Source organism: Peromyscus californicus, unplaced genomic scaffold (assembly GCF_007827085.1).
Source record: "Peromyscus californicus insignis strain IS unplaced genomic scaffold, ASM782708v3 Scaffold_3__1_contigs__length_106647218, whole genome shotgun sequence".
In the NCBI taxonomy this organism is placed as follows: domain Eukaryota; kingdom Metazoa; phylum Chordata; class Mammalia; order Rodentia; family Cricetidae; genus Peromyscus; species Peromyscus californicus.
The window spans coordinates 4,277,918-4,300,622 of record NW_026294551.1 but is presented as its reverse complement, the minus strand read 5'-3'; the positions used below and the strand labels follow the sequence as shown (position 1 = coordinate 4,300,622).

General features: G+C 51.0%; 1 protein-coding gene across 4 annotated transcripts in view; it reads left to right on the top strand.

Moving 5' to 3' along the window:
- The first annotated feature begins 538 nt into the window (after positions 1 to 538).
- The window catches only part of Pgs1 (phosphatidylglycerophosphate synthase 1), a 38,941-nt gene continuing 16,774 nt past the window's right edge, over positions 539 to 22,705 (top strand). For all 4 annotated transcript variants that reach the window (XM_052755899.1, XM_052755902.1, XM_052755901.1 and 1 more), the window contains exons 1-7: positions 539 to 691; positions 13,153 to 13,342; positions 15,900 to 15,977; positions 17,261 to 17,364; positions 18,002 to 18,187; positions 18,768 to 18,946; positions 20,972 to 21,493. In XM_052755899.1, the coding sequence (XP_052611859.1) occupies positions 558 to 691; positions 13,153 to 13,342; positions 15,900 to 15,977; positions 17,261 to 17,364; positions 18,002 to 18,187; positions 18,768 to 18,946; positions 20,972 to 21,493 (1,393 nt within the window). In that variant the 5' untranslated portion in view covers positions 539 to 557. The remainder of the gene's footprint in view (positions 692 to 13,152; positions 13,343 to 15,899; positions 15,978 to 17,260; positions 17,365 to 18,001; positions 18,188 to 18,767; positions 18,947 to 20,971; positions 21,494 to 22,705) is intronic.

Genomic DNA, 22,705 nt, shown 5'->3' with positions numbered 1-22,705 from the left:
TCAACTTTTTCACTGAGATGGTTTCTACACTTTCAATAATGTGCGAGATGCTGAGATAAATATTCTTGTGGGAATGTGTGATTAACACCTCTGGAATAATTTGGTGGAAGTGAAATTCAGAATGTCAGTTTAAGTGCCACAGTTTTAACTCCCCAGCATCTCTGGGGTAAAAAGCTCCAGGACCCTCAAGTGAGCCCAGGGCAGCAGCTGACAGGATAGGTGTCAGGGCGCGCTGAGCAATCTTCCTTCCTCTCGGAGCAAGGCAGGTGAGTGCAGGGTGCAGGGCCGCAGCTGACCGGATTCGAGGCGCTGAGCTGTCACCAGCATCCTCCCTGCTGGAGCAGTGCAGGTGAGCTCAGGGCCGTGGTCCACGCTGCCTGCCCTGGAGCTCCCTCCCTGGCGCGACCCTGTGTCCCAGAGGGCACCCCGGGTCAACACTAGGCTGCACAGTCCTTACAGCCTCGGCCGCCGCTTCCGCGCCTGCGCGCTGGCTCCGTGTCGGCGCTCGCGCTGTCAATAAAGTTCTCGAGCGCCGGAAGCGGAAGCGGCGGGTCTCCATGGCGGCGCCGGCAGCGGGCCCGGTGTTCTGGAGGCGGCTGCTGGGCCTGCTGCCTGGCCGGCCCGGGCTGGCCGCGCTCCTGGGCCGGCTCTCCGACCGCCTGGGCAGGAGCCGGGAGCGCCGGCGCCGGAGGTGAGAGCGCTCGGGGCGGGCCGGGCGGGGGCCTCGCCGCGGCCCCGCGTGCTGGCGGCCCCGCCGCGGCTCCCGTGGGCGTGCACCGTGCAGGAGCCACCCGGGGCGCGCTCGGGGCTGCGGCGGGGCCCCGGGGCGAAGGCCGGTGTTCTCTGGCCCCGCGGGGTGAGCGCGGCGGTCTGTGCTAACGCGGTGACTTGGCGGGAGTGAATCAGCCCTGCGGGAACCGGGTGCGGGCTGACTTCCACATATCCTGCCCGAGCCATTTCTCAATCCTGACTCAGTCAGCACTCAGGCCGGTGAAGAGGAAACTCTCGGAACCCTTTCTTCGCGTTTCCAAAGGGCCTGTTTCTGGGAAAGTACTGAAGTGGGTTGTGTAAACTGCAGTGGGTGAAGTAGGTTTTGAAGTAGTTTGTTCGGGCAGTGGTCCTTTAAAGTAAACATTTGCCAAGAACAGGCTCACCCAAGAGGCCTGATGCTATTGTTAATATTTAGAGAAAAAAAAAAAAAGGTGTGTGTGTGTGTGTGTGTGTGTGTGTGTGTGTGTGTGTGTGTGTGAGAGAGAGAGAGAGAGAGAGAGAGAGAGAGAGAGAGAGAGAGAGAGAGATGGATGGATGAGAGAGAGAGAGATCGATCTTGTGTGCAAATGTTTAGAGACGCTGGTTCTAACGAAAGCTTTGAACCTACCTTATTAGTTGAAATAATGTTCAGCGCTCTGATTTTGTAAGTGTGTTTTCTTTTTCTTCTGGTGCTGGGACTCAAACCCAGAACCATCCTTGGCGCTCTCGGGCTCTCTTTCTCTTCCTCTCTCCCTCTCTCTCCTCCTCCCCCCTCCCTTCCTCCCCCTCCCTCTCTTTTCTCCCCCCTATAATTTTTGTGTGTGTGAATGTGTGAGAGTGCTCACATGCCATTGCTGCTCAGGTGGTAGTAGGGATGACCTGTGGAAGTTGGTTCTTTTATCATGTGAGTTCAGGTGATTGAACTCAGGTCACTGGGCACAGCAGCAAGCTCCATGGTCCCCCAGTTCTTTTAGAGACATGGTCTCATGTAGCTCAGACTGGCCTTAAACTGGCTAAATAACTCAGGCTAGCCTAGCTAGCACTCCTGATTCTTCTGCCTCATCCTTTCCAGTGCTGGGGTCCCAGGTGTGAGCTATAGTGGTCCACTCTCTTAGCTTTTGATATCTGAGTTCCATGTGTAAGATCTTGTGGTTTTACTAGACAGCTAGGGGTGCAGTGTCCTGTGTTGGTTTCTAGATGTGGAACAGTGATTCACAGACTAACAGAGGGAGCTTGGCAGCCAAGCACAGGTTTGATTCAGAGGAACTTTCAAGTGACAGATTCGAGGCAGAAAGTAAGTCTTGGATGCCTACTGATCAGAATGTCTCCGGTTTCCCAGATGTAGAGGAGGTGGCCACTCCGTATTCCATAACTGAGGCACAACAAAAGACCTGGCCATTCTATTGGGTGGTAAAGTCGGGTGATGCTTACTTACATCATGCTATCAGACCACAGAAAAATTTAGTTTAAGGTTTCAGAAGTTCAGCCTGAAAGATGAGGGGTTTAGAAAGCTTTGTTAATTTCCTCTTCGTTTTGAAGCGTTATTAGTAATTGTTTAGCTTTGGTGTTGATCACTGAAGGGTGCTGAGGCATTCTACACAAACTACCCCCACTACTGCTAGGTATCAAATCCAGGATAGGCAAGCACTCTTACCACTGAGCTGTATTCCTAAAGCTACTTTTTTTGTGGGGTGTGGGGGGGAGGGGCCTCATGTAGCCTAGGTTACCTTCAAACATGCTTTGTAGCTGAAGATTTTGAACTTCTGATCCTTTTGTCTACAACCTGAGTACTGGGATTACAGGCATGTGTCACTGTGCCCAATTTCATGTGGTGCCAGGGGTAATTTCCAGGCTCTGTGCATGCTAGGCAGATACATACTTTACCAACTAAGCTACACCCCCAATTCCCATGCTGTGTAACCCAGGTTAGCCTTGAGCTCTGGGCCCTCCTCCCTTAGTCTCCTGAGCACACGGATTACGGGCTTGTACCATCATGCCCAGCTGGGACACCTTCTTTTTGTCTTCCTCCTGCTTTGCCTTTTTATTTTATTTTATTTTTTTAATGAAAAAAAAAAAACCTTCATTGTGTGTGCATGTGTTTGTCCCAGGAATTGAACATAGGTTGTCAGGTTTGGTGGCAGACACCTTTACCTACAGAGGTATCTCATTGGCCCCGTTAAAAAATTAAAAAAAGAAAAAGATTTTGTTAGTTTGTTTGAGACAGGTTCACACTATATAGTTTGCTGACTTAGGAACTCTCTATGTAGACCAGGCTAGCCTCAAACTCATAGAGATCCACCTGTCTCTGCCTCCTAAGTGCTGGGATTAAAGGTGTGTGCCACCACACTTAGCTCAAGGTTTTATTTTTATTTTTATTTATGTGTGTCTCCATGTGTGTAAGTGCATGTGAGTGCGAGTGTCCTTGGAGGCCAGAAAAGGACATTGGATCCCGTGGATCTAAAGTTACAGTCAGTTCTAGGAACTAAACTTAAGTCCTCTGCAAGAGTAGTGGGCACTCTTAACCGCTAAGCCATTTATCCAGCCCATTAATATAGTTTTGAGACAGGATCTCACTATGTAGCCCTGGCTGTCCTAGAACTTCCTAGGCTTGCTGTGTAGTTAAGGACAGCCTTAAACTTCCGGATGGGGGCTTGCAGGTGCAGTGTGGAAGTGAGGGTAGTTTAAATTGGTTTTACAAGACTCATGTTTGAGACAGGGTCTCGTTTTCCTAAGTGGGTCTTGAACTAGCTATGTCTGAAGATGGATGACCTTGAACTCCTGATCTTCCTGCCTTCACCTGAGTTCTGGGATTACAGGCATGTGCCACCACAATCACCACAGCTTCCCAAAATTTTCACAGTACATGTGGCCCCGTATTTTTTTTTTTTTTTTGGTTTTTCAAGACAGGGTTTGTCTGTGTAGCTTTGCGCTTTTCCATCAGAAGATTGAGCCTACAGTTAAGCCAGGGGGTGTAGAGGTGTGCGGGATTGATTGGCGGGTTTCTTTCTTTCTTTCTTTCTTTCTTTCTTTCTTTCTTTCTTTCTTTCTTTCTTTCTTTCTTTCTTCCTTCCTTCCTCCCTCCCTCCCTCCCTCCCTCCCTCCCTCCCTCCCTCCCTTCTTTCTTTCTTTCTTTCTTTCTTGTTTTTCAAGACAGGGTTTCTCTGTAGTTTTGGTGCCTGTCCCTCCTCCCTCCCTCCCTCCCTCCCTCCCTCCCTCCCTCCCTCCCTCCCTTCTTTCTTTCTTTCTTTCTTTCTTTCTTTCTTTCTTTCTTTCTTTCTTTCTTGTTTTTCAAGACAGGGTTTCTCTGTAGTTTTGGTGCCTGTCCTGGATCTCACTCTGTAGACTAAAGCTGGCCAGATCCTGATTGGCGGATTTCTTTGGGTCAGAACCAGAAATTGAGTTTCTTTGCCATGCATTCAGAAGCTCTTGTTTTACAGTGATAACATTTAGGGTAGGAAGAGGATTAGTGTTTCCACCAGTGAGTGACCCTGCGTGGTTTTGTCCTGCCTCTGCCTACTTTGGCTTTTAGCTTTTCCAGTTCTCTGGGGCTGTAGTGTTCGTCAGTTGTGGCCACTCACTCTGAGCTGCTGGCTTTCGATTCTCCTTTGTTCTCCTGTACCTCCCAATCCCTCATTCCCCGAATGGTGTGGTTTCTTGTAATTGTCTGATCACTGATTCATTGATAACAGCTCTGTGTAGTCATGAGCTTAAGTTATTTTAGATTCTGGCTTGCCAGTCTGACTCAGCCATCGGGGGCTTGGTGAATCCTTGCGGCCAGCAGGAGGAACAGTTCTTCACAGCGTGGTTTCCTCTCAGGCTTAGAGGTGCCCGTAGAGACTTAGGAACATGAGAAAATCTTATTAGTGATCTTGAAATCCTGTTGCTTTCTCTGAAGCGAGTGTCTGACTCACTGTCATTGGGAGAATGAGACAGTTCATTCATTCCTCATGTGGATGGGTCATCGCTCTGCTAAGTGAGATAAAGACACAGCCCTGTCTTTACGCTGCCCTGACCTGTGAGCAGACAGTTCCAGGAAAGTAAGGTGGAAGGTCATGGCGGCACCCTGGAGAGGCTCCTGAGATACAGAAGGCTACTTGGTGGAACAACACAGAGCTGTTTGGAGTGAAGAAGGGGAGTAGGCGTTTAAGGGGCAAATGATGTGAACAGGAGTGTGGCAGGCAGCACCTGAAGCTTTTTTTTTTTTTTTTTTTCTCGAGATAGGGTTTCTCTGTGAAACAGCCCGAGCAGTCCTGGAAGTAGCTCTGTGGACCAGGCTAGCCTTGAATTCTCCTGAGCAGCTGTGATTAAAGGCATGTGCCGCCGCCGCCGCCACCACCGCCACTGCCACTGCCACCGCCACCACCACCACCACCACCACCAGGCCCTTGAATCATTTCTAACAATTGATAGAGGGTTGCTAAGTAGGAGAGGAGCTAGACGCAAGTCAGCCTCCTGGACCAGAGACCTAGGAAGGCAAATTTTAGGTCCTTGTGTGATTTCTTTTGTGAATGGTACAGCCTGAGTTTTAGGGGGTTGGGGTGCTCCTATGAATAGTCAGGGGCAGTGGGAGTGTAAAATTAGAGGGCCAGATTGGTCAGTCCTGCTTTGGGTATAGGGGTAGTGAGGCTGAGGTAGGTAATGCTTATGTTGTAGCACTTAACTCAACCAGCTTTTGGGAGTAAAAGCTGCAGGTTTGGGGGATGATGGTAAGGCCATTGGTGGCTCCCGAGCTACATTCAGGTGCATCCAGGTAGTGGTGCCCAGTGCTCAGGAGAGGGCTACACCTTGGATGGAGGGCTTTGGAGTGAGCACAGAACGGGCTCCTTGACTGGAGCAGATGAGAGCTATGGGAAATTCTCAAGTCGGCATTCTTTTCTAGCCTTGACTTTGTTTGCCATATAAGGAAGTAGTCTTTGTGGCCTATAGATTTTCCTCCTAAACTACATTTAGTTAGCTATATGTGTAACTAAGTCTTTTATTTTTTAAACTTAAGCCTGTTTTCTTTCGGGAGGGGGCAGAGAGACAGGGACATTGTTCCTAATTTTCCTGGTTTGTGAGAGGGAAACAGGTAGGTAGCCACAGAAGGCTCTTTTGAGTTGGAATTTCTTTCTTTGTGAAACCTTTGGAAGGTTAGTGGTACATTCTGAGAAATTTCTACTCTGGGGAACCGTCACACTCCAGCAGTTACTTTTCTTTGGCCATTTTTGATGTTGGGGCTCAGCCTTCCCAACCCACTAGAGCTCTGTCTCTTGGTTTATTTTAGGGTTTTTTGTTGTTGTTTTTGTTTTTTTTTTTGGAGACAGGGTTTCTCTGTGTAGCTTTACACCTTTCCTGGATCTCACTCTGTAGCCCAGGCTGGCCTCGAACTCACAGAGATCCACCTGGCTCTGCCTCCCTAGTGCTGGGATTAAAGGTGTGCACCACCACCACCCGGCTTATTTTAGTTTCTGAGACAGAGTCTCATGTAGGCCAGGCTAGCCTCACACTCAGTATGTAGTTGAGGATGACTGTGGACACTGATTGACCCTCTTGCCTCTGAGTACTTCACATGCCGCTGTACGAGGCTCTAATGAATTTGTCAAAGTTTTTTTGTTGTACTGGGGTTTGAACCCAAGGCCCTTGCATATGCTAAGCAAGTACTTTACCACTGCTCTGTGTCCTCAGTCCTCTCTTGGTTTATTATTTATGCAGTTAGACTGGGTGGGAGGGAGATAATCTGGAGTCCAAGAGGAATTAATTTTCTCAGAGTTCAGATGTGACCTTGTGTGACTTCACGTTTGGTTCTCAGCTGACTCACTGCAGTTGTAGCTTGGTCAGTTGCTATTAACAGTGTCCCTGAGTGCGTCTTAGCTGGGGTGAGTGGGGTCCAGCTGGCCGTGTGCTGCTAGGCAGATGGAGAACAGCCTGGGATTAAAATGCTCTGATAGCTAATCCCCTTGTAAATACTGATAAATGGTAAAGGAGGCAGCCTGGCGGGAGCCCAGTGAGGGTAGACATGGTTGGTTCGTGTCGTGCACTTTGTTCCTGTTACGCCTTGCTAGCCATGGTTCTAAAGACGTTTTAGCTCTTCAGTCCCCCAATGTCATGGACTTCCTTTTGGCTTGTGGTCAGTGTGTAGCTGGATGCTGGCAGCTGGGCCTCTGGAGTGGTACTTACTGGGGGAGTCCAGCGGCCACGGTCTTGAGTAACCTACAGCATCATTTCCCTTGCTGGGGCTCAGACTGCAGAAGTCAGGGAGGGCCCAGCTGCCAGGGCTGCAGGAAGTATGGGCTTCTCAGGAAGTTATGACTCTTGCTCTTCTCATCAGTTCACTTTTTACATTTAAATGTGTATGACGTGTAAGTGGGGCGGGCAGAGGGTGGACTTTTCTTAAAAAGTAGTTTCTGAAAATGTGATGACAAAATACCACAGTTTCTTCTAAAGACTTTTTTGAGGGGGCCATTTGGACAGATTTGACTGGGATTCCATCATCTGTGCCAGGAACCCTCTTTCCCAGAGGGAAGGAACCCTGAGATCTTGTGCAGGACAAAGCATTCCTGGCCATTGTGGGTTCTCTGGCAGGGTCAGGAAGCTGTCTTCCCGATTCACAGCACTCTGTCCAGAGCCCTGCATGTTGACCTACAGCTTGTGTCTGTTGTACAGGTCTTTCCTCAGGGCCAAACAACTGTCCTCTAAGTGGTGCTTGTCTCTTCACACCCCTGCAGAGGGCCTGGGAGGGCCAAGAGACCTCACCTGAGTAAACAGTCACTAGAAGGATGCAAAATGACCCAGGACCGGCCTGGCCCTGCCTCTGCCCACAGCCCTGCCATTGCCTGTTGTACCTGTCTGTCCTCTGAGTCAAACAACCGCCATCTTGGGGTGTTCAGCTGTGCCGGCTTGAGAAGATCATCCCTGCTGGGCTTGCTGACTGTTCACATCCCCTCATAGAGGGTTGAGGGGGGGGGGGGGCAGGAGACCTCACCTGAGTAAATAGTCTCCATAACACCTGCTGCATGCAATGCTGCTCTCACTGCACGTGGCCTTGGAGAGGGGCTAGGGTGTAGGCTGGGGAAGACGGAACTGTTCGGCTGTCAGTGTGAAAGCCATTGTCCCTGCTGGATAAAGAATTTCTGATGTGGCCTTTTTGTGGGTAGCACATATACTCCAGTAAGTAAAGTCCACTAAATTCATTTACTCACCCAGGGTGAACTTTGGTGCATTCATTCCCTGGTTTGTTGATGAGGCTTTGCATCACCCCTGGGAAGGAATTTTAGTTCCAGTGTCCCACTGGTGGTAGGAGGCATTGGGGACAGTGGCTCCAGGGTGTTGGGGGGCTACAGAGGGTGAAGTGTAGAAAACAGTTGCTTCTGGGGTTTGCCTTTCTCACTTGTCTCTACTGGAATGGGGGAGCTAGGCTGGGTCTCGCTGTGGCCCACCCACAGGTGAGGCAAGCCAGTGTCTTTCCATAAATGCATGCAGCCCCTAAATGCTGGTGTGATGATCCTTCCTGCTGCTCCACCCAAGGGCATGTGGCTTTCTGTTGGGTGGCAGCTTGGCAATTTTGAGCTTAGTTGATACTATTGTCCCATACCCCTCATGGAGGAGTGTTGAGGGAGGACACTGTCCTGCCTAGGACTCTGGTATGTCAGGCTCATTTCACCATCTGTCCAGGGGCTCAGAAGAGTGTCCATGCTGTGCTCTGGGTTGGTTGAATCTGTAGGTCCTTGGGGTCATGGGAAGAACCCTATTTCTCTGCCTAGTCCATTCCCCTGCTTTCACATTCACTGTGCCCACTTCACAGGACCCTGCTGGTAGGGTTTCCAGTCATTCCTGAATTCAGGGAATTTATCTGCAGTGTCTACAGGAAGCCTTAAGTCTGACTGAACTTTCACCCACTGTCAGGTATCCTGTGGGTGTGACCTAAGCAGCTAATTGCGAGAGGATGCTGTCCTGGGTCCTCAGAACTACAGGCTGAGGATGGTTTTGCGAGAGGATGCTGTCCTGGGTCCTCAGAACTACAGGCTGAGGATGGTTTTGCGCTGTTGGCCCCTCATGCTGAGAGTGACATGTGCTCCTAGACCTTGGGTGTCGGGTAGGGGGGCTCCACTAGCCTGCAGGCCCCGTTCTCTCTACTCCCTGGACATTCCAGGAGAAAGGAGGGGCCTTCAGAGAAGCAAGGCCCAGAGAACCTGGTTGTCTGTCTGTACCACTTCCTCCTCTGTAATTGGAACTGGGTGTCGATGGTATCTAGGAAGATGACTTAGGGAAGCAGCTGCAGAGTGGAAACTGCATGTGCAGTGGCTCGGTTCCTTCGGTGTGAGCTGATGACGTCGGCTCTTTGTCGTCGCAGCCTCTGCCTTGAAACTCTCAGGCGTAGTTTTCGATGGGACACATTCTTTTTTTCATTAAAAAAAATCCTTTTTTATGTTGTGTGTTTGTATGTCTGTCTGTCTGTCTCTGTGTGAGTGCCACTAACTGGCTGTACTCAGTTCTCTCTTCTTTTTTGTTGTATGAGTTTCAGGGTATTGAACTCAGGTTGTCTGCTTGTCAGCAAGGGCCTTACCACTGACCCACGCCGTGTGTTTTCTTGGTAAACCTCCTGGCTTAGGGGAATCACTTGTGCAGGTGAGTGGCCCCTGGAGACTGGATTACTGTACAGTGGGGCTAGTGCTGTTGTGAGGACAAACTTTTTTTCTGGGACAGTCTGCAGGAGTTGCATTGTGGGAAGCCAGGAGCCAGCCTCCACAGTTTTGGCCCCAGAGCAGACCAGGCTGCTGCCCTTCGTTGGGACTCAAGCTCCCTTCCAGTCCAGATGGGTCTCCTACGTGTGCTGTCATTGTGGGGTCCTGTCATTGTGGGGTCCTTTATGCTCCCTGCCTTTACTGTGCACACCCACTTCAGTGTGTGAAAGCAGCGTGAAGTCTAGGCTGCCTCTACAGTGAATTGGCAAATGCTGATTGGCTTAAAGCTCCTTCTTGCTCGCAAAAATAAACCTGTCAGTGCACAGATTAAACAGGAAGTCATTGCAGAGAAGCCTGCAACAACGTTTGGACCAAGGCCCTGGTGGAACATTTCTAGGGAGAGCTGTCTGTCACGGCAGAGACCTGCTCAAGGTTGCCATCCATGCAGCCACTGCCTGCCATGGTGACTGCTTAGGCCTGCTCTGACACGTTGTAGGGTATGAGTATGGGTACACACAGTCTCTGGACTGGTTTCTGGAAGTTTCTGTTGCTCACATTTCACCTTGCCCAGAGCCCCCTTCCTTCTGTGTACAGTTTGAATTTTGCTACTTTTTAAGATTTTCAAGGTTGCCTGCTGAAAGCCTCCCAGCAGCTCCAGGCATCACCTGCCCCTCCCCTTTGACCATGTCTATCTGACATTTATCTAATCACCTTTAGCATTTCCTCTTGGATCTCTGTAATCCCAGTTGTGTGAGTTGATGAGTCCTTTACAAGTGTGGAGACAGAGGCTGCACATTTCCATAGTGTGGTAGGTATGACATGAGTTAGGGTTCCAGGACCTCTGGCCCTGTTCTGGATTGTCTGGTGTGCATGGGTATTTCCTCATCTTCCTCTTTGTGAGCTGGTTGGTATCTCTCTGCCCACATGGTGGCTGTGTGGGGACTGAGGATGTGGCATGGAGTGAAGCAGGCAGACCCTTAGTCCTTCCCTACATACTCTACAAGGTGGGCAATGTGCTGTGAGCTGGAAGCTCACTGCTGCACACAGATCATGTTCCCCTCGTGAATATTGCACTGTACCTATTGGGGGCCTCACAGGTTAGCTGTGAGGTTTCCCTGTTGTTTCCTGATTTTCCCTCTTCTCTCTAAGCCTGGTCAGTGTGTGGGACAGAGGCAGCAATCCCTTGTTCACCCTCAGGACTTTTATTTGGAAGCCAGCAAACACTGAGGGGTGCCCTCAGCTTCGATAGTGAGAGCAGGGAAACCGCTGCCTTCTCGCCTCTGTATGGATGGCCAGGGCCTGTTGCAGTCCTCCCAGGACCCAGACCTAGTACCTTACACTGTTGACTAAAGTTTTCTTGGCAGTGAGTTGGTCATGACAGACCGGTGGGCTTTCTGGGAAGTGCAGCTGGGGGCCGTCTGGCATCCCTGCAGTGCTGGAGCCCTGGGGAGATTCATTGCTGGAGCCTGGACCAAGCGGTGAAATCATCTTCCTGGAATCCTCATTGAGCCCCAGGGTGCTGAGGAAATGCTGCCCAGAACCCTTCCCAGTCACACACTGCAAACGGTCTCCTGATGCTGTTTGCAGCCTGGGATTTAGAGTGGTTTGTGTGGGGTTTTGCCCAGGGCAGCAGGGGCATGGCTCAGCTTGGACACACTGAAGCTTCCTGGGGTGTAGCTTCATGCTTTGTGCAGTCAGGCTGGTGTTGGTGAGATCCTGGAAGGATGTGTCTGACAGTTAAGGGGCCCTTCTTGTCAAGGCCAGCCCCTCAAAAGATAGGTCTCTTCCCTACTGTACTGAGCAGCCTTTCTCCCCAAATCTGAGTTATAAAGAGAAAATGGATGTTTCTAGGACCTCTAACAGAAGGAAACCCCATGAGTCGTGAGTCTCCCTCCCTGCTGAGTCTTCATCCTCATCCTTCTAGGCTAACTTTGTTTTCAGTATCCGTAGGCAGGATTTAAAAACATTTGTCTTTTACTTATTTTTTGGCAATTTCATACTTTATACAATGTGCCTTGATCCTGTCTATGCAGGATCTTCATATTCTTTCCTTTTTTTTTTCATTTTTATTTATTTATTTTTCTATTATCAGCTTGATACAGTATAAATTCTTATCCTAATAGTGAAATGTTTCATTAAGGCTTGCCCAGTAATTGAGTAAAACCAATTTTTATTATTACTTTTTATTTCTGCCCTGAGCCTGTGTGTGCAAGCTACATATGCCGATGCCTGTGGTGAACGGAAGAGGGTGTTGGATCCATTGGAACTGGAGTTGCTGGTGTGAGCTGACCAAGTGTGCTGGGAACTGAGCTTGTGTTCTCTGCCAGAGCAGCAAGATCCCCTAACTGCTGAGCTGCTACTCCAGCTCTCCGCCTCTAGTGAGCCCAGTGAGCGCCGCCTGCTGGAATGTGGACTGATCTTATTGGCTTGATCTTGTGCTGATAACCGCAGCAGCCACATCACGTCCATTTCACAGGGCTCCTCTTCACCCATCAGCTCTTAAGTCCTTTCTGTTTTCTTCCTGGATGCTCTCTGAGCTTTGGTGAGGTCAATAGAGATGTCCAGTTTAGACTGAGCACTCAGCAATCACTTATCCTCAGCTTTCCCATCAGTTACAAGTCTCCATTAACTGCTGCCCACTGCTGAGAGCAAGCCATGGACATAACCATAGGTATTTAGAAGGCAGTTTAGCAACATATCCATTTAGCAAAAAACAAACAACAACAAAACCAGAAAACAAAACAAAACAGTGATAGGTTCCTCCAGAGCCTATGGCTTCCCAAGCCATGGACCATGATCAGATTTACAGTACCATGAATGAATTCCTTCCTGTGGAACAGGCCTTACATCCCAACAGAAGGTTGGTTGGTTGCCCCATTACCTTCATGCCACTGTTGCACCATGGGCACATTTTGCCTGACAGGTCAGTATAGTAGCCTGCAGGGGTCACTGCTGGATAAGACCCATTGATGACTTTTCTCCGCCAGTGGATACAAAGCACCACTGGGCACTGTTAAAGCCACCTGGAAGGGAGGCAGTTTTCAGGTCGGTCCCAGATGAATGTCTCTATGTCCTGCAGCCAAAGTGTGCTGTGTCTTCAGCAGTAGGGTCTTGCTATCTAGTTATGGGGACAACTAAACAACAACAAGGGCTGGAGAGGTGGCTCAGCGGTTAAGAGCACCGACTGCTCTTCCAGAGGTCCTGAGTTCAATTCCCAGCTCTCAGCCATCGATAATGGGATCAGCTTCCTCCTGATGTGCATGAAGACAGAGCACTCATATACATGAATAAATAAATCTTAGAAAAAAAAAGAAAAACAGCAACAATAGCCTGTGTTGTTTGGGGGCCTCATCCCTGACAAGTAACTAACTCCTAGGGAGGTATCCCACAGTAGGTAGGAGTTTTCTGAGGTGTGTTTCTGTCAAAGGGGCAGAGTGAGCCAGGCAGGAAATTTGCGAGCTTTCTTGTGGTTGCTTCTAGTTAGTCCCTGAGTTACTGGGGGTGAGTTTGGCCAGGCTTGTATATAGGCATTGTTACTTTGGTGTTTGTGTATAGGCATTATCACTTTGGTGTTTGTGTATAGGCATTGTCACTTTGGTTGTGCAACACTGACTCCTCAAGGTGCTAGGAGGGAGGGGGACTTCAATTATATGGAAAAAATCTGGAGGGCCAAAACCCTCAGGAGTCAGTCAGTCCCCAGAGGGATTTGACAGAGTAGCTCATTTCATGTCTCTTTAACCAGGTCACCATGGCTGTTACTGGCTCCCTTGCTGTCCCCAACTGTTCCTCAGGTCACCTCCCCACCTTGCTGCCTATGTCCCGAGGGTGTGCACAGGTTTCAGTGGATCAGAAACCTGGTCCCGGAATTCGGAGTCTCCAGCTCTCACGTCAGGGTACTTTCTTCTCCGGCAGAGTTCTTCGAGCTTTTGAAGGTAAGTTGCTTGAGGGACCAAGAGCAGGATTTGGATGGGGGTGTCAGGGCTTGGTGGGTCCTGATGCCTGTTGCAGACAGCCTGTGGCTCCTGCTGTCAGTGTCCCTTCATCTGTGCCTCTCTGGTAGCTGGTGTCCCCCAGCAGGGAGGAGCGAGGACAGGGCTAGAACCTGAGCCTGGAGGCAGTGAGGACTGTAGCCCCCAGTCCTTCTCTGCTGGAGATGAGGGGGCTGTGCATGTGAATCCCTCCCTGCGTGGCAGCTTCATCATGGTACCTGCGTTTGCCTTGAGGGGATCTGAGGTGGGATCTGATGTGTATGCGCAGTGGCCGCTTGGTGACAAGGCACTTGACATTAGGAGGCTTGTACTCCCTGGCCTGGGGTCTTGGCCTCCTGGATCACTTTGTACCTAGGGTTTGCTTCCCACTGTACTCAGGTTCACATTAGACGTCTAGCTCATGGTTGGACTGCTAATCGGAATGAAGCAATTCAGCACTAGTTAATCTTTATGTGAACTCTCTGAATTCATATTAACAATGGCTCTGGAATGGAGATCTGCTGAGGCTGGTGGCCAGCAGGGTGCTGGGAGATAGCAGGAGTCACAGGTGCAGGTTCGTCTCTGGAGAAAGTGAGCGCTCATCTGCAGAAAGCCTGCTGTCTCGCCTCTCACTCTCTACTTGTGCTGATCCACACTTAGCTACGTTTCTGGCTGGCTCATTCTTGGTGTGTGTGCCCACGGGCAGGGGCTGATCTGGGTTCATTCCTGTGTGTGGGCCAATGCCAATGGGGGCCCCCTTGCTCTCCTCACACCCTGCTTCTCTGTCCTCTTCCTCATTGTTCATGAGGATGAACCCGCAGTGTGCTCTTGATTCTGTCTTCCCTCTGACTTGAAGAAACAGGTTATTCCAGATGTTGACTGACTGACAGACTCTTCTGGTCAGGAGGCTTTGCCCCTGCTCACGTCGGTGAAGCTGAAGAGTCCAGGAGGCAGCAGGGGGCCTGGATCTGGGTTGAGATCCTTTGGGCAAGGCCTTTGTACCTTGTCCTGGACAGGAGGGCAGACTGGGGGCCTACAGGCTGCTTGACTCTCATCCCCTGACCTATATGACAGATGTTGATGCTCTGGTCTTTGGCTGGTCCTCTGCCTTCCTTATGCAGGGGTTGTCTGGGGTCCTGGGGTCCTGTAGTGAGCAGCCATGTATACACTTTGGTGGTTGGAGCTGGACTGACTGTTGTTTTTTCTCTACAACCTTGATTTTAATAGATAACAAAACAAAGGAAGTAGCAGCCTGAGGATGTTGTTTGTTTTTTCCTTGTGCCTAAGCATTTCCCAGGGGTGTGTTCATGCATCTGTCTAGTCGATATGCCCAACTTCCTGAGTGGACAACACTAGCTGGGTGATATCCCTTCTTAAGTCACAGGCATGTGCTGTGCTTTGTGACTCCCTCCTCCTAATTCTGCTCTCCTGTGTCCTTTAGAGTTGAGCTTTGTAGTTTTTGGAGACAGTCTCATGTCGCCCCAGCTGGCCCCTAACTCGATAGGAACCCTTGATCTTCCTGTCTCGTCTCCCCAGAGCTGGGAGGACAGGTGTGACAGGTGTGCACTCTGGTGCTTTGTGTGCTTGCTAACATCTCTGGGGTGGGGCTGCCTAGGGCTTTGGAGATGGGGCAGGGCCTGGGGAGCGGACACCAGCTGTGGAGACAACTTGGAATGTGTTGTCTTTTCATGTGTGCCCGTACATGCGTGTGCGTGCATGTGTGGACCCACGCTTGATTACAGGCAGCTAGACTTGAGATGATGGCAAGTGCAGCTGCATGCACACTCCCCTTCTGCTGCTCCTGCTTCTCAGAGAGATTAGGAGTCTCTCTGCTCCTTTGGACCTGGATGTACATGCATGCACATGAGTGCAGCTGTGTGCCTGTGGGGTTTATTGGTGAGGTTGTGTGTATTCTGTTTTAGCAGCACTTGTGGGGGCGAGTTCTCATCAGGATACACAGATTCCTTCATCCTGGGCTTGGAAAGTGTGCTCAGTTGGTAAAGTGCTTGCCTCACAGTCATGAAGGTCTTGAGTTCCATACCCAGCACTAAGGGAAAAGGCTGGATGAGGTGGTGTGCACTCTTAATCCCAGGGCTGGGGTGCAGAGCTGGGTGGACTTCTTGGGCTTGCTGGCCAGCCAGCCTGCTTGGTGGGTTCCAGGCTAGTGATACCCTGTCTCAAAAATAAACAAAACATTTGGTGGAACAACTCAAGATGATTCTGTCCCCATATGCATGTCTACACACTTACGTGTGACCAGCACTCACACAAATATGCATATATAAATACATCATACACACACACACACACACCCCCCCCCCACACGAGCGCGCGCGCGCGATATCCTTCACTCATTAGTGACTGTGTTGCATGTTGTTGTTCCATTAGATGCCTTGCACTGGGCTACTTGGAGTGTTAATGGTGAGGATGGAGAGCCATTCACCTTAGAGTATGATTTGCCTCCAATTGGACTATGAAAAAGATGAGTGATTGTAATGTAGAATTGTTTCTCCTCTTCCAGGGACAGATAAAAATAGCCAAGAGGCGAGTTGTGATGGCATCCCTCTACTTGGGGACAGGACCTTTGGAGCAGGAACTGGTAAGGCTTAGGGGCAGGCGGTCCCAGCAGCAGGTGGAGCCAGCTCCACAGTGTCACAGTTGACTCCAGCTGCCTTTCTGGTCTCTGCATGTAGGTGTCTCATTAGTGCATGAAGATGGTATGGGAGACTCAGTCATGTGCTGGCCAACAGCTTCCCAACCTTACAGGGCTCTCTGGGCTGCTCTACCTGACCATAACCCAGAGGCTGTATCAGGTCTGTGGCCTGCTTTTGTGTGGCCTGAAGAATGGCAACTGATTGCTAAGAGATTGGAAGAAAACCAAAGAGTGTGAGTCATGTAGGGTGCATGACATTCACTTGTCAGTGCAGCTGTAGTGGGGTATGGCACACTCCTCCTCTCCTGTGACAGCCACACAGCTGAGTCTTCCTGGCAGAGACCATCTCTGGCTCACAAAACCTAAAATATTTACTCTGAGGACCTTTTCAGAAAACATTTTCTGACTGTGTTCTAGGCAGATGAGCCCAAGTGCAGTTAGGGCTGGCTGGTTGGCTGGCTGCTGGGTGTACCAAGGCTGGCAGTGGGTGTCAGGTTTAGTCAGTCGTGTTCTACCAGGGCAGGGAGGAGCCTAAGCTTCCTAATGAGTCCAGAGATGCCTCTGTAGAGTTGCCCATGGCAGGCAGCGTCTGGGTTGAGCTGGAGCCTGTGAACGCGGCTTACTTGTCCTGTCAGTGGGCACTTTTCTCTCAGTGGGGTGGAAGGTGTGGTGCCTGAGGTGTGTGTTCTTTCTGGATTTATTGTAGTTAGAAACTGGTGGTTTGGAGCTGGGAAATGATGCAGGCATTGGTATGTGGAGCCAGGGGGATGGTAGGCTAGCCTGAATACTTCCACATCTTGACTTGGAGCAGAGGCCTCCCTCCATTTTCCAGTCCTCTTGTCTACGGCAAACTTGGGAAGCTCATCTCTTCTCATGGGAGAGGGAGGTAATGTCCAAACCACAGGGGAAGGCAGGGGGCAGGTTACACCTTGGATCTCTTCATCATTCAGTGGATACTCAACTAGTACCTCCCATTGGGTAGGGCACCAGTGTTGTGTCTGGAGGAGAATGTTTATGGAGATGTGAGAGTTCCAGGTTGTCAAGCACAGGGTACCTCAGCCCTGCATTCAACCTTCTTGGAGCCCAGGCTGGAGAGGGAGCTTGGCAGTGGTTGATAGCTCACGTAGAGTTGTTCCGTGTTTCCGGATAGTGTGGTGAGTGGATTCATTTCTCAGGGGCAGACACAGCCCTTTGGTCTCACACATGTCCCTTTGATTCTTTCCTTATAGGTGGATTGTCTGGAAAGTTCTCTGGAGAAATCACTGCAATCGAAGTTTCCTTCCGACCTCAAGGTTTCCATCCTCCTGGACTTCACCCGGGGCTCAAGAGGTAGGTGTTCCGCACTTCTCATTGGTTTGAGGAGTTGCCCTCTACCAGACCTGTGTAGGGCTGCCTGCTGGTCCCAGTCACGATTCCTCTGCAGCAGGTAGCTGTATGTAGCCCAGCTTGGAACAGTCAGGACAGAAAAGGAGCTTTCCCGAGTCCGTGGCTACTCGGGGTCTGTCTCCTCCCTGCTTCCTTTGGCCTTGCTTTATTTTAGGGCTGTGTGGGGGGGGTCCCTGGTGGTTGAGGCTAAGTTCCCAGGACACCTGCTTCTTGGAAGGCAGTCTCCTTCCTTCTCTGAGATTCAGGCCAAAGTTTCTAAGTGACTGCTGTAGGAAATGGACTAGATCTGAGTTAATGTCGTGTCTGGCTCAGGCTGGTATGTTTTCTTCTGGAACTGGGGTGAGAGGTCAGGGCACTGAGTGGGAGTGGGAGCCCCGTGGACGGGGAGCCAGTGTGGCTGAGGGCCAGTCCTGCCCTAGAGCATGGTGTGCTGTGGTGAGAAGCAGCACCGTTTGATGTGGCTTGTTACACCACCCCAGGTAAAGTGAGGCTCCCAGGGAGTTGGTCTGTCTGGCAGTCAGGGCATCTGTCTTTCCTGGTGGGGAAAGTTACAGGTGTTTCCTCTGCCGCTCACACACAGGTAGGAAGAACTCGCGCACCATGCTGCTCCCTCTCCTGCAGAGGTTTCCAGAGCACGTGCGTGTCTCCCTCTTCCACACACCAAATCTCCGAGGGCTCCTCCGACTCCTTATCCCCGAGCGCTTCAACGAGACCATTGGACTCCAGCACATCAAGGTGTACCTCTTTGACAACAACATCATCTTGAGTGGGTGAGCGCTCTGTTGTGTTCTCTAGCTGGGAGTTCAGTTCAAGGCACCAGCCAGTCTGCCCCCTAACTCCTTAGAGAGGGTGCTGTGCGGGTTGTAGATGGTGCTCCTCTCTTTAGTAGCCCCTCCTGTGTGGAAGGTTGATTGGAAGACCAGCCACCATTTAGTATTGTGTTAGCATTGGCGGCTATGCTGAGCCTCTGCACCAGGTCACGGTTGCTCTCGGTGATGCTGTCACTCTGCTCCTCACTTCATGTGAGGAGCACAGACCAGAGAGGACACATAACTGCCAGACAGAGCCCAGGAAACACAGACTGAGCGTGATGGAAGTCCAGGGCTGGGGGCTGTGATGTCACTGACAGCTGAGGACTACATACAGCACCTGTTCTCTGCCCGGGTTGGCTCCTTGGTGGGTGCCATCCCTGTCCCGTCTTCAGTGTCGGCCTGGCTCATGTCCCACACAAGGTTGCTCTGGTTTCCTCACACCATGGGATTGTCATTGCTCACCGACTCACCCCGGGGCCTGGGTCACTGGGCCACACATCCTCCTGGCTGCGTCCTCACCTCATTCTTCTCTCTCTAGTGCAAACTTGAGTGACTCCTACTTCACCAACCGCCAGGACCGCTATGTGTTCCTACAAGACTGTGTTGAGATCGCAGACTTCTTCACAGAGCTGGTGGACGCAGTGGGGGATGTGTCACTTCAGCTGCAGGGGGATGACACGGTGGACGTCGTGGATGGGATGGTGCACCCTTACAAAGGTAGGGCAGCCTGTAGCAGTTGCTGACATCATCCTGTGGACTGACGGTATAGGAACGTCTTTGTGCTCCTTGCCCGGGTACACGAAACGGGGGTCAGGGCTTTCAGCACTTGTTTCTAAGCCAGAGAATGTGATTTACTGCTTTTCACATGCTCACATGCCCTGTAAGCAAGAGCCAGCCTGGAAAGGTGGGAGTTTGGGTCAGGTCTTATACCTTTGTGGGGTGGGCCAGGAGACTGCCTTGATCTTACAGGAAGCAGTCAGCCTCTTCCCCAAATCTCCTATCATAGCAGCCCCATCGAGTTCTGTGGCCTCCTGCCTGGAAAGTGAAACGGGAGAGCTGAGCTCTGCTGCAGGCAAGCCCTTGCACCGCATTTCTGGGCACTTGCATTCCTGTGATTCCTGTGGCTCCGGCTTCTCCTGGCCTTAAAGGGCTGCTGCTGAGTGTGCAGCAGACTCCACGACTTAGGGACAACTTGGGGAAGGGGTAAAACCTGGCCCTTGGAGGAGACAAGCTCTCGTGTCAGGTGGTTTTCCTGATGACAGCTCTGCCCAGTGCCAGGGAGCTGTGACTGCCCAACCAGGCTGTGGTCTGTTGATGGCCAGGTCTGCCCCAGGGAATGTTTAGTTGTTACCACTGTGCATTGAAGGGCATCACTTAAACATTTTGTGGAAAATTTCTTTCCCTCTGTGTATCCCTAGGTTTGCCTTTTGGTCCTCAGGCCTAAAATATATACTATCTGGGCTTTGAAGAAATGCTTAGGCCCTGGTGTACTGTGCCAGGCTAGACACAGCTAGTGGGAATGGCTGTGTTTAGGGACAGCTGAGATGTGCCATGTTTAGGACAGGGACATTTTGCTCAGTGTCTGGCTGCTGCTCCCTCTGGCAGGATGGATTTCTGTACAGTTGGTTTCTTTTCTTTTCCTAGTCTAGTCCCGAGGCACCCAAGTGTCTGCCTCTGTTCTCAGTGCAGACTGCGTGCGTGTCGGTGACCCAGCAGCTCCACTTGGTGCTGCTTTTCTCCAGCCTTGCCAAAGACTTCTGTCTCCTGAGTCTGATGTTGACCTCCTGCTTCTGGCCTGTCTGTAGACTGGTCGTCTTCCTGATCTGCAGTGTTGCTTTGCTCTCCCCAGACTTCAGGCACAGTCAGTTCTCAGCCTCTTCTCGTCCAGTGACAGCACCTGAAGTTGTGTCTTTCCCTGCAGTGTGTCTGAAGAGTGTGTGTCATTGTGTCCTGTCCATACAGGGAAGGTGTTTTTGCAGAGTCCAGCGTGCCCTCAGGGCTTGTGATATGGTGGCCGTGCTTTCCTGCCCTGTGCGTTCTGTGCTGCGTGTATTTGCTGTGTGTTTTCTCTGTTCTTGATGTGAACACGTCCTTTTTCTTAACTCTTCACTTTTTTCCTTTCCTTTGAGACAGGGTCTCGTGGAGCTCAGGCTGGCCTTGACCTTTCCTCCCGTGTGCCAGTATTGTAATCAGGTGCCCCCCACCTGTCCCTGACGCATGTCTTTTATTTCAATGATCTTTCTTATGAAGCACAAAGCGTGCGAACCAGACAGCCACCACAGAGGTGCAGCTCAGCGGCCTTCCCAGAGCTACCTAACCCCAGCTGTATTCCCAGGGTACCAAAACCTGGTGTTTGCCACCCCACTTCCTTTCCCTGTCTTTGAGTTTCTGTAGCTGGAATTACCTGTGCCGTGCCCTACCACGTCTCGTTGCATGGGTCCTGTGGGCAGGGCCCTTGCTGGCTGCTGCCTCCTTTGCTCCTTGAGCTTAGTTTGTGTTCTGCCAGTAAAAACTTGTGCATTTGCACTTAGCTGTCACATGGTGTGTGCCTCGAGCCAGCAGAGTCTTGATGGTTTTTAAATGGTCCAATGTAGGCTCATGCTGGCCTTGGACTCACTGTGTAGCTGAGGATGACCATAACTCCTGATCCTCCTGCTTCTACCACCCAGGTGCTGGGATTATAGGTGTGTACCACTACCTGGTTCTCCATTGTTCTTTTTCCTCTTCGTATGTCTTCTGTAGGTGACCGGGCTGCGTACTGCAGAGCAGCTAACAAACGGGTCATGGACGTGATCCACTCAGCCAGGACCCGACAACAGATGCTGCATGCACAGACCTTCCACAGTGACTCTCTGCTGAGTCAGGAAGAGGCTGCGGCTGCGGGTGACCGGAGACCAGCACCTGACACCTGGATTTACCCACTGATCCAGATGAAGCCCTTTGAGATTCAGATAGATGAGATAGTCACTGAGACCCTGTTGACGGAAGCTGAGCGGGGAGCTAAGGTCTTCCTCACCACTGGCTACTTCAACCTGACCCAGGCCTACATGGACCTGGTATTAGGTACTCGGGCCGAGTATCAGATCCTCCTAGCCTCACCAGAGGTGAATGGCTTCTTTGGGGCCAAAGGCGTGGCCGGTGCCATCCCTGCTGCCTATGTGCACATTGAGCGACAGTTCTACAGTGAAGTGTGTAGCCTGGGGCAGCAGGATCGGGTCCAGCTTCAGGAATACTGGCGCAGGGGATGGACCTTTCATGCCAAAGGTAGGTGGGGGCTGGCCAGCCCCCCTCACCCCTGTGGGGTTTCGGATGTTCCACACAGATCTGGGGTCTTTGTGAATACATGTGGGAGAGAGTCCTGCACTGTGTTATCTTTACAGCAGCCCTTGCAGGTACTTCCTGCCTGTCCCATGTCCTGGAGGGGTGATTCTGTCCCGTTTTGGGGATTTAGTTGTACAGAATACTTCCCCTTTATGTGAACAAAACTTTAAAAATGGAAACTACTCGGTGAATATTCCATTTTTCCCCTGGTTCTGGGGACCAACCCCAGGCTTTCACTTCTGCCACTGACCTACTTCAGTCCTTAGTCCTTTGGTGCCTGTTGAGGAACATGCTCCTGTCTGCTGAGAGGAACACCAGGAAACATGGAAGGCTTGCTTCCGTCTTCTCTGTCTTCGGGGCTCACACCTGCCTGCTGCGCAGAGGACTCACTGCACATTGCTGATTTGTCCTGGGAATAGCCCGGTCTCCTGTCTGTGCCTCCTTGTGATGGATTCTGTCCCTGTTTGCCAGCCCCTGCTCTCTCCCCACGCTCAGAAGCTGGAAGCACATGCTCAGTGTGTAGTCCTGACAGGGCGGTGGAAGTCATGTAGCCTTTGGTCTCTTCTTTGTGGTTCTGGGGCTGAGGCCCAGGCCTTGTCCATGCTAGGCAGGTGTCCATCGCTGAGCTGTGCTGGGCACCCAGCCAGTGCCCTGGACCATCCACACTCAGCCCTGTGGTAGAGATGGTTATAGTCTGCAGTGGGTACTTGCTGTAATTCAAAGAGAACAGCCCAGGTGAGGCAGGTTCTTGGGAGTACCTCTCTGACGGGTAGATGAAATGTGTTGAAAACCTTGTACTTGACAACAGTTTGCCTTGTGGGCTATTGCTAAGGGTGCCGGCTTTAGGATGACACTGCCTGAGGAGTCACCTTACCCCAGTGCCTGTCCTCTGTCTGGTGGCAGAGGTGTGGACAGTATCTGTGGAATGCTGGCTTCTTGTGGCTTCTCCAGGTAGTGTCTGGCCTCTGAGCACATGTCTGGGCTCTTGAAATTTGACTCCTCAGATAGAACTTTTTTCACTCGCTTAATCCAGCATTTTCAGTGAGGATACTTTTTTTGTTTTTGTTGTTACTTCTCTGAGATAGGCTCACTATGTACCCTTGACTGGTCTGCAACTCTCTGTATAGACCAGGCAATCCTGGAAATCAGAGATCT